The sequence below is a fragment of the Equus asinus genome, chromosome X (assembly GCF_041296235.1).
Source record: "Equus asinus isolate D_3611 breed Donkey chromosome X, EquAss-T2T_v2, whole genome shotgun sequence".
In the NCBI taxonomy this organism is placed as follows: domain Eukaryota; kingdom Metazoa; phylum Chordata; class Mammalia; order Perissodactyla; family Equidae; genus Equus; species Equus asinus.
In genome coordinates, this window is record NC_091820.1 from 96660656 (window position 1) to 96672399 (window position 11744).

Below are 11744 nucleotides of genomic sequence, written 5' to 3' on the forward strand. Positions count from 1 at the left end.
ACACATAATAGGGTCCCTGGACTGGGAGCAGATTGCTCCTATTGTTGCCCTCTCGATTCCCGACACCCTGACTCCCAGTCAACAACTGTCCCCTTCAGCATGACTATCAAGTCAGACCCTGACTGGTAACGCCATGTGAGCATGTAAAGCATGTGCGACTCTAAGGGGGTATTTTTGTTTGTTGTTTGTCTTTAAAGTGGTAGGAAAGTCTCAGAGTTCTGTTCGTGCCTTCACACGGACCTTCATCGCTATCCCTGCCAGCAGTTCCAGGTGAGTACTGTGTTGTGAGTGGGAACACCCAGCCCAGCCTGGGCTCAGTGGGTGGGAATGTGGTGGTGTTGACCTCGGGGTTTTCTCAGTATTGTGGAAAGCCACCAGTTAGATCCGAGGAGCAGCCTAGCCTAGTGGGTAAGAGCATGGGCTCTGGAGTCAGAACACTGGGTTCTCTTCCTGGCCCCAACACTCCCTAGCTGTGTGACCTTGGTTAAATCACATGACCTCTCTGTGACTCAATGTCTTCCTACTGTTCACGGTAAATGCAGGTGTAAAATCATCTCTGGTTTGGGAACAAACCTATAAATATAGTGAAGCTGGTAAATAATCGCTCCAAAGGTGGGCTCTGTGGCAGGGACAGAGGTACCAGCTAAGGAATTTTGGGGGGGCAGGCCCAGTGTGGGGCTCTGGAAGGAATCTGGTTGCTGAGTGGCAGTGGGAGCAGGATCACTGTTGGGGGTGTAGGGTTCTCCATCCATCAGTTGTCTGGGGGCCCCCTTTTCCTCCAGTCTGTGCATCCTGAATGACCAGCTGTTTGTGAGGGACGCCACCCCCAAGGAGACTCACAGTGGGCTCTTCATCCCAGTTCCTACACCCGCCTCCAGCTCTGTGCCCACCCTCTCCCAGGAGCAACAGGAAATGGTGCAGGCTTTCTCCACCCAGTCCGGCATGAACCTGCAGTGGTCTCAGAAGTGAGTGCTGGGTGTGCACAGGATAGGAGGGAGCTGGGAGGAGTGGAGGCGTGAATAATGGGAGCTTGCAGGTAATTTGTTTTGCTTTTTTATTTCACTCATTAGCACCTTGAACATTTCCCTCTCAGTACATATGAGCTACCTGGTTGCTTTTGAACAGGTGTGCATTCCTGTTATGGATTTCATTGACTTCGTTCTCTTATTGGCAGACATTTGGGTACCGGGAGCTTTTCCCATGACACACTGTGCCACAGGACTCATTCTGCTGCATATGATGCAGTAAACGTGGCCACGTGTTTCCGTTGTGTAGGTTAGGAAATAGCACTGTGCGGTCAGAGTGTCTCCACTTTGGTCCTAATGGATGGCACCTGTCCTTCCTCCGCCACAGGTGCCTTCATGATAGCCACTGGGACTACACCAAAGCCGCACAGGTTCTCGCTCTGCTCAAGGTGAGGTCTGGGAATTCGGGCCAAGTGAGTGGAGGCCAGGTGGCCTGGGAATGAGACTCGGGGCTCCTGGGCTCTACTGATCTCCCAACTCCCTCCCTTCACTTCCTCCAGGCCCAGTGCAAGATCCCAGAGGAGGCCCTCACACAGACTGATCCAGGATCCTGAGAGCACAGCCCTGACAAGAAGCCCTTGGGTGTTATCATCTTCATCCTCATCACTTTTGTTGTGTTTTTCCTTTACTATGAGTGTATCCCTGGGACTGAGCTTGGAGATCTGCTTGGGGCTGGGAAGCCAATGTTTAATGGACACTCATTCACCCAAAGGGGCAGTTGTTCAGTGTGTTTTTCCTACCCAGGATCCCTGATTCCTCTGATAATAAAGAATAATGTTGCATGTTGTGTAAATTCCCTGATAAATCCATTCCAGGCAAGCATCATTAGCACTGGTCTTCAGAGAAGGAAAGGGAAGTCAGAGAGGGTCAGAAACTCATGGGGAACCGTGGGGTAGAGATGGAATTTCTGGACCCCCCTCCAGAGCCCAGGCAGTGTGTGCTCCCCAGTGCTGTGTGTCTGCCGAGGTGAAGGATGCTTTGTAACCCTGACAAACCCGGGGATGCCTTTCTGTGTCCCTAGAGTACTAGTCAAAAATTTTTAGGCAGCGAAAAGAATTACTTTCATAGCCATACAAATTTATTCAAATTTAAAAACGATTCATTTTCGGAAAACCCGCATAATATGACTGACATTGTCTTAATACCCTTTACATATAAAGAAATCAGTAGAGAGAAGGGAAACTAATATTAACCTAGAATTGTTATTAAAAGCAAAAGGGGGTCCAGCCCAGTTGTGCAGCGGTTAAGTTTAAGTTTGCACGTTCTGCTTTGACGGCCCAGAGTTAGCCAGTTTGGATCCCAGATGCGGACATGGCACCACTTGGCAAGCCATGCTGTGGTAGGCGTCCCACAAATAAAGTAGAGGAAGATGGGCACGGATGTTAGCTCAGGGCCAGTCTTCCTCAGCAAAAAGAGGAGGATTGGCAGCAGATGTTAGCTCGTGGCTAATCTTCCTCAAAAAAACAAAACACAAAGCAAAACAAAAACAAAAGCAATCGGAATGCCCAAGAAATCTATGAAAAGCTATTCAACCATAATAATCCATAAAATCACAACTGCAAACATTGACATAAGGTACTGAATGACAAAAGAAAGCTGAAGTTTGTTATCTTGAGGAAAATACATTGTGTGTGTGTGTTTGTGTGTGCGTCTATTGATATACTGTGTATAGGAAATGTAGGGCAGCCCTGACGGCCTAGTGGTTAAGTTTGGTGTGCTCCACCTCAGCAGCCTGGGTTCGGTTCCTGGATGTGGACCTACACCACTTGTCTGTCAGTGGCCATGCTGTGGCAACGGCTTACATATAAAAAGAGGAAGATTGGCAACAGATGTTTGCTCAGGGAAAATCTTCCTCAGCAAAAATGGAGATGTATAAAGTCATTACTTAACAAAAGTACAATGTGGCAGGTGAAACGTGGAGACCGCATACCTCTGAGAGGCAGGCATTTCCTTCCTTACCTCAGTGTCCCCCCTCCTTGGTGTGAAGAACAACGTTTGGAGACTGGGAAAGATAAAGAATCATTTGTGTGAAAAATGGCCTTCAGGGTAAGTTCTGGAAGCATCCACAGGAGGACCTTTCTGGATACTCAGGAGCAAAGGGAAAGGAGATGGGCTTAGATGGAAGGGCAGTCCTTGCATCCCTCAAGGATGAAGGACCTGATGAGGACATAGCCCTTCAGCTCGACACCCCCAGGACAGGCCCCAGGTTGCTGCTGTCTGCAGCTGAGAACCAGGAGTGCTCTTCGGTAAGTACCTTCCCAGGGTCATGAGAGGACCGGCACAGGGCCTGACACCCAGAGTGAGCTCAGTGCTTCTCTGCTTACTTCACCCCTAGTCTCTGTCTTCACTTCCTGTGTTCCCCACCCTTGGCCGGGTTCATCCCTAACTTTGTACTATCTGGCAATGTAATCCCCACTCCTCTCATTCACACTTTGGCTAGGTGGTAGGAATAATAATGCTACTAATAAAACTGAAATCAACAACGACAAAAATAAGAGATACCAACAATTATAGTGCACATAGTACATAAATTACTTGCTCGAGATCAAGCAACCAGCAGGTAATGGTTCCCAGCATCAAATCTAGGTCCTTCTGACCAAAAAGCCCCTGTCTCCAACCCCAGTTTATACATTGAGTGCTCCTCTGTGTTAGGACGAATCCCAGCACAGGGGAAGGGACTCACCAAGGTCCTGTGGTCAGGCGATAGGTCCAGAACTGGACACATGTTTGATGACTTCCATCTTCTGTCTGGCTGACCTGGTCCTATTCTTTGCTGTCCTGTTATATTTCTTCTTCAATAAAAAATTGTTTCACTCTTCTCAAACTAGAGGGAAAATAAGGAGATAGGAAAGCATGAGGAAAAAAGAAAGTGATGACATGGGACCAAAGTTCACTTCTTGCTGCTACATTGCCAGATGATGTTTCACATATTCTATTTTATGAGACAGAGGAGGCAGAGTGGGCTGGGAGTAATACATATCAAAGTCCTATCACATGCCAGACATTCTCTCAGGTTTTCTCCTTTTCTTCTTAGAAAAGCTCTGTGAAGAAGGCACCCTTAGTTCCATTTTACAGATGACCAACCTCAGACTCAGAGAGGCATATGAATTTTCCAATCTAATAGCTACCCATTGCCCTCTGCACAGGTCAACCAGCAGCCTCCCATTTAGCTGATGGATCGCCAAGGCTTAAGGACTGATAGTGAGAAACTACCTTGATGTGGAGCTGAGCTGTGGCATGCCCCCATTGGGCATGAAGATGATGGTGGGGATGAAATCCTGCCCTGTGGGCCAAGAGGCCTGGGCGTGAGGCCCACATGGACTGGCTGATTCCTGAGGTGTTGAACTGGGACTCTGGAAGCTGCACAAGCTCTTGCCATTGGGAAAGGGAACCTGAATGGTAGGATATTAACATGTACAACTACTATATAAACGGTCTTTCACAGTTCATCTCATTTAATCCTACCAGGTCTATCCAAGACCAATAATTATCAACAATCAGGAAACAGAAGACAAAAGTTAAGTAACATGATCTAGGAAACGACCTTATAAATTACTGCTCCAGGATTCATAATCTGGAGTCACACAAAGGATTAAGCTTTCCCCACTTTGTCCTCTGAGCTGACATTCAACATCATTGAAGGCATTCTTATTCAGTTGTTCTGTTTAAAACAATGTGCTAAAGTACTTTTAAAATACAGGCATGCATCGCTTAACAATGGGACACATTCTGAGAAATGCATTGTTGGGGGGGTTTCATCGTTGTGCAAACATCATAGCATGTATTTACACAAACCTAGATGCTATAGCCTACTACATATAAAGGCTCTGTGGTACTAATCTTATGGGATCACCGTCTTATATGCATTCAGTTGTTGACCAGAAAGTCTTTATGTAGCACATAACTGTACTAAAAATCATTATAAAGGATCAAATACCATCTGCACAGAAAACATTAAAAGGTGTGTGAAAAGCTGGGAGAAATTATTTTCAACCGATATTCAGGCATAGGTTTATATCTTCCATATACAAAATAATCTTAAACAATAGAGAGAGGTCAATGGTATGAAGAAAGAATGAACACAGAAAGGAATATAGATCCCCAATAAACACATGAATACGTACGAAACCAAATAAACAAATACAAAATAAATCATAGTAAGTGACACATGGATGTTATAATGTATAAAGGAGAATATGCCCCAGTTCTGCAAAAGAATATATATATATCAACATGGGTGTATAAGTATGTGTGTGATTAAATATGTTAGTGCATTGAATACAGAGAAAAATCTGGGAAACAGGCACCAACATGTTAACAGAGACTACCTTCGTGTTATGGTGGGCAAAAGGCAGGGACAGATAGGAGCGACAAAATCATTTCAGCTTTGAAATATACCTTTCTATACTTTTCCTTCTGTTAAACAAAGAGAAGAACTAATTGGTAATCTAACAAAATATGGAGATGAAGTTTTATGAAACAGGTATATCAGCAACCAAGTCACAAAATAATAGTGTAGAAATACATTTATTGGCTTAGAAACATGCTCATGTTCTGTAATATAAAAATATAGCACATAAGCAGGTTTCTTTGATAAAAATTCACTGTGCGTGCATTGCCAGAGATAGAGGATATTTTTATTTTATAAATTTGCATTTCTATAGTGTTTTAAATACGGAAACATTGGATAGAATGTTGAAAATCAAATAATTGTGAAGTGATTACAGCTATGATGCTCATATACTCACTTCTTCAGGGGCAGATCAAAACAATTCCTTGGATAGTTTTCTGTATGTGTGTATGTTTGTGTATGTTTCTTTGTCTCAAACTTGTTCACGCTAATTATTCATACACTTAACTCCTTAGTTCAGTTAGGTGCTGGATGTTCAGTCCCAGGGCTTGCAGATCCCAGGATGAGTATGACTATAGAAGCACTGCTGCCCGTATGTGGAAAAGTCTAGAAATCTTGGCCTATAGGATGGACTCTTTTCACCTCACTCCCTCACCAACACCACAACCCTTTCCATCCCCTATCCTTTGTCAAACCTCCCAGTGGAGACTTTCACATCTGCAGTTCTGACTCTGGTCATCGGGGGCATCATTCTCCATTTTCTACAGGGCCCTCCCCACCCTCCCACATTGCCCCCACCCTGCCACCCCCCCACCTCCTCCAGCCCCCCCAACCCCCGCCCCACACCCTGCACCTCAACGTAAAGGCATACTTTTTAGAAACAGAGTCAAAATGTTTCTTCAAAGCATATTACAAAACACGTAGATTGTGATCTCAATTCGATTCGAAAAATTCATATGTGTATAAAAAGATTGAAAGGACGATGCATAGCTTTGTTTCCTGTTTGTGCCTACATCTACATCTAATTAATTTATTAAACAGATATTGAGTGCCTACTGTGTGCCAGACACTATACATCTAATCCCACATCTGCATCCCAACCTTCCCTGTCTGATCTCCAGACCCGCATAACTGGAAATGCACACAGGAAGCTACATGGAGGTTAATGCCCACCCCATGGGGTATGACCTCAGACTCCATTCCAAGCAAGATTAGTTCAAGCTTGACCCTGAGTCCTAGAAACCAGTATTGAAACAGGAAATGATGCAGTTGAGTGGAGAGAGGTTTTAATTTGGGAAACCGTGGCACCTTGAAACTCACACCTCTGTCGTCTTGCATAGGACTAACTGGCTACTAACTTCTCCTGATGGACCTCAATCTCAGAGAGCGAAGGACAAGGCAAACAGTGAGTGTTGGTTTCAGTCTTGCTTCGTCTCATGGGCTCAAGCCAGAGGTTTCACTTTCTCCTTAGTACTTTGCTCAGTCAGAGTTGTATATTTTGGAATTGGTTTTGTGTCTGCCTTATCCTTGGGAGAGTTGTCCCATCCCTTTAGTCATCTGACAGGTCCATCTGAGGTGACACAAAGTTTCTGCTTCATGTAAGACTTTCTCTACCAGTTAAGGGGGCCTGGACTCAGATCCACAGGAGACAGAAAAGAGTAGAGACCAAGTTCTCAAAGACAAGCACGGGGCCAAGACTCTGATCTGAACATCTAATTCTCCTGACTTAGTGAAATGGTTTTCCCAGATTCCTCACATGATGGTCACCTCCCCTCAGGGTGCCTCTTACATCTGACACTCTAATATGAGCCCTTTCTCTCTCTCTTGTCCACAAAAGTACACTGACAGTGAAATTCCTGTATAAGCTAGTAGTGTAGAAAATTTTCCTAATATGACTTCAAATCCAGAAGCTATAAGGGGAAACAGTGATACACTTGATTTCATTAAAAATTGCATGGCAAGCAAAAGCCCATCAGCAAAGTAATATGAAAAGTTACAAATTGGGAAGAATTCTTACAACTTATATCACAGACAAAGGTTATATACTTTGTCGTGAAGAGATTATGAAAAAGCAAAGGCAAAATACAACATCCTGAGGGAGAAAGGGCACTAGGCACAAACAGGTATTTCGCTGAAAAGTGTTCCTCAAGCAGATAAAAAATGCTACACTTAACTCTTGACAAAAGATGCAAAGGAAAAAAAAGGAGATGCCTCTTCTCATCAATTACATAGTCTGTGAGGAAATAGGCAACACACGCATTGCTGGTGTCAACGTAACATGGTACAACCCCTATCCAGGGGATTGGATACTATCTTGTAAAATTACTAGGGTATTTACCCTTGGAACCAGCAATTTCTCTTCTAAGGATCTATCCCAAAGAAACAATGGAAAAAGACAAAAAGGTGTAGGCACAAGGCCATTTCTGACAGAACAATTCATAACACCAGAAGGTTAGACATAAGACAGATGTCCACCAATAGGGGCTGGTTGAATAGGCTACAGTCCATCTACATCCTGGAGTCCCACGCTGCTATAAAAAGCAGCAGCGACTCCCTCACTATACGGCTATGGTGTGATCTCCAGGATATATCATTAAATGAAAACAGCCAGGTGCAGAAAAATGTGTAGAGCTGCTGCTGTCCTAGATGGGAGCCACTAGTCGCAAGTAGCTATGTCAATTTAATTGAATTAAAATCAAATGAAATAAAAACTCAGTTAGTGGTGGTAGCTACAGTTTAAGTGCTCAATGTTTAATTCCTGAAAAAACCATCCAGGTACCTAGTGACGACCACGTTCGACAGCACAGCAACAGAACTTTTCCTTCTCTGCAGAAATTTCTATTGGACGGTGCTGGTGTCGAGCATGCCACCTTTTACCTATGAAAGAGGGAGAAAACTATTATACATATTACATTTATTATATATTTTAAAAACTGGAAGGTAAAAACAAAAGAGGAGGCAAATGATTACCTATAACGGGGACAGAGGAGCATCACCAGGTGGCAGCTGCTGATATATATTCTCTTAAAAACATAACACAGATTTGCTGCCTCTGTGCACTGAAAAGGGCAAGAAACAATGACCAGCCCAGTAGCAATGAGCACCCTACTCTCCAGACAGAGTCTTCTGAAAACAGTTCCCACTAAAAGCATAGAAAGACAACTTCTGTAATGAAGAAAAGATGCACAATTCAACAGATTCAATTCTAATCACGCCTGTCGAGCTGAAGGCACCATAACTATTTTCCTTTAGTGATTAATTTTTATGTGGATGATCTACAGAATTGTCCCTGGGACATTTTTCCATATCCTTCGACTGGAAGACTCTCTACTGTTCAGATAAAGATTGTTAAGATGAAAAATCCCCACACTTACCTATAGATTCAATACAATCCCAATCAAAATTGTAGTGGGCTTTTTGCTTTTGAAATTGGTAACTGAATCTGAAATTCATGCGCAGATGCAAAAACACCTAGACTATGAAAAGCAACCTTGAAAAAGAACAAAGCCGGAGGATGAACACTTCCTGATTTCAAGACTCAGTATAAAAGTTCTCTATTCAAGGCAGTGTGGTACTGGCATCAAGCTAGACAAGCAGATCAAAGGGACAGAATAAAGGGTCTATAAATAGAACCACATGGATATGGAAAACTTACTTTTGTAAAAGGTGCAAAAGCAACGCAGTGGGGAAAAGACAGTCTTTTCAACAATTGGTGCTGGGACAAGTGGCTATTCACATGCACCGATAGAAACTGTGATCCATATATTGCACCATCTACCAAAGTCTACTCCAAATCGATCGTAGACCTAAACATAAAACCTAAAGCTGTAAAAACATAGTAGAAAACACAAGAGAGAAAGACATAGGAGAAAATCCTTGTGCCCTTGGCTTAGGCGAAGATTTATTAGATTCTACACCAAAACCACAACCCATAAGTAAACTCACTGATAAACCGGACCTTCTCAAAATTAAAAACTTCTACTCTTCCACAGCCACTGTTGAGAGGATGAAGAGACAAGGCACTGATCGGAAGGAAAATATCTGCAAATCGTATATCAGATAAAGGACCTGTATCCAAAATAGAGAAAATCTCTCAACAGTCAATAACAGATACTCCAATAAATAAATGGGTAAAATATTTGAACAAACGCTTCATCCAAGAAATTATACAAATGGGAAGTAGGCATGTGAAAAGATGATCAACATCCTTGGTCAATAAGGAAATGTAAATTAAAACTACAATGAGATAACACTGTACCTCCCAAGAGAATGGCCCAAATTAAAAATGCTGACCATACTAAGCATTGGCAATCTTCTGGAGGATGGAACCCTCATATATTGCTGGTGGGAATGAAAAATCGTACCACCATTTTGGAACCAGTTTGGCAGTTTCTTACAATATTATTCTTACACCTGCCATATGATCCAGCCATTGAACACCTAAGTATTTACCCTACAGAAAGAAAGCATGTGTCCCTTTGAAGACTTATGCACAAATGTTCATACCAGTTTTATTTAATAGAGCTTCCAGCTGGAAACAACCCACACGTCCATCACCAGGTGAATGGATAAAATAAATTGTGATATAATCATATACTGGAATACTACTCAGCAGTAAAAGAGACATGCAACAAATGGATTAATCTAGAAATAATTAGGCTGAATGAAAGAAGCCAGAAAAAAGAATATATTCTGTACAACTCCATTTATACAAAATTATAAAAAATGAAATTAGTTAATAGTGACAGAAGTCCAGTGGTTGCCTGGCAACAGGGAAAGGTCCAGGAGAGGGAGCTGGAGGCGGGAGGCAGGTGGGTGGGGATATTACAAAGGGGCACAAGGAAGCTCTTTGGGGTGATGGATGTGTTCATTATCTAGACTAATGTTGGTTTCACTATGTACACGTGTCAAAACTTGTTAAAGTATATACTTTAAATGTGTGCAGTGTATTGTTTGTCAACCATACATCAATAAAGCACTTGAAATATATTTTAATTTTTCTAAGTCCTTAATAAAATTAAATTAAGCAGGAGAGCAATTCTCATTAAAATTCTACTGTTACATTAATAGACCCATACTATGTCTTACCATATTGGTCCACACTAAATATGACCAAAATAGAAATCATCATTTACAACGAGGTATATCGAAATACTTGGTGAAAGTGGATGCACATGTCCTTCTAGAACTAAAAATATTATTTCTTGGAAAATCATCATGAAGATAGTTTAGAATATCTAGTTATTTTAGGGAACATGACTGAATATCATAATAATAGGGTTTTCTCTGGAGTAATTATTATTTTTGAAAATACTGAATTCCCGTAACTGACATTTTTAACTAACATTTGGAAACTTTCTGGCATTTAAAAAATTTCAGGACTGGCCCCGAGGCCGTGTGGTTAAGTTCACACGCTCTGCTTCTGTTGCCCAGAATTTCGCCAGTTCAGATCCTGGGCGCGGACACGGCACTGCTCATCAAGCCATGCTGAGGCCGTGTCCCACATGGCACAACCAGAAGGACCTACAACTAGAATATACAACTATGTACTGGGGGGCTTTGGGGAGAAGAAGAAGAAAAAAAGCAGATGGGCAAGAGATGTTAGCTCAGGTGCCAATCTTTAAAAAAAATTCATTATACAATGCATAAAAACATGGGAAGCAGGGAAGAATCCATGTTACAATCACAAATTGCTAGAAAAACCATCTACTCAGCTGTATATTTCAACACTTACCTGAGAGATTCACGAGAATCACTGATTATAGAGTCAGAAAAACATATGTAAATTTATTGCACGTGCATATTAAACATCAAGTTCCTTCTTCACGCTACAGAATTCATTGCTTTTGCGCAAATAAAGCATCTCTAAGAAGGGCCTCAAGGGCTACTGCAAAGCATGTGGCTGCTGATGGACTGAAATTCCACTTATTACACCTCTTCTCCCATGATGGGATCAAAGTACCTTCTCGCCTCTGAGGCGCCTTTGTGAACCTCACAGGAACTATTCCACAACATGCTTTTGTTCAGATCTAGGAACTCACTCGGGCTGGGCCTCATAGCCAAGCAGGGATGTGAAGTGTCGAGGTCTCCTGAGGACGGCTGTCCTTGAATCTGGAGCAGATGGTTCAGCAGTCATGAGGACACAGCTCCTCAGAAGCCGCCACTTTCAGATGCCTGATAGGAGCTCGGTCAGTGGCATGAAGAGCTGCACAGGGAGAGACAGATCCAGCAATCACTATGCTTTCCTGGAGTAACAGTGTGCCCTGCACCATGCTAGGCACTGGGATAGTGACAAGGACACTGATACGATTGGGAACCCACACATAAACCCATATGCAGACTATAGCCAAAACTATAACAAAATCAAG

The 11744-nt window shown here is 42.8% G+C and overlaps 1 protein-coding gene across 3 annotated transcripts in view; it reads left to right on the forward strand.

Moving 5' to 3' along the window:
• LOC123282634 (nuclear RNA export factor 3-like) overlaps positions 1-1815 on the forward strand; it is a 69402-nt gene extending 67587 nt beyond the window's left edge. For all 3 annotated transcript variants that reach the window (XM_070502362.1, XM_070502364.1, XM_070502363.1), the window contains 4 exons: positions 198-270; positions 783-965; positions 1354-1414; positions 1526-1815. In XM_070502362.1, the coding sequence (XP_070358463.1) occupies positions 198-270; positions 783-965; positions 1354-1414; positions 1526-1579 (371 nt within the window). In that variant the 3' untranslated portion in view covers positions 1580-1815. The remainder of the gene's footprint in view (positions 1-197; positions 271-782; positions 966-1353; positions 1415-1525) is intronic.
• The last annotated feature ends 9929 nt before the right edge of the window (positions 1816-11744 follow it).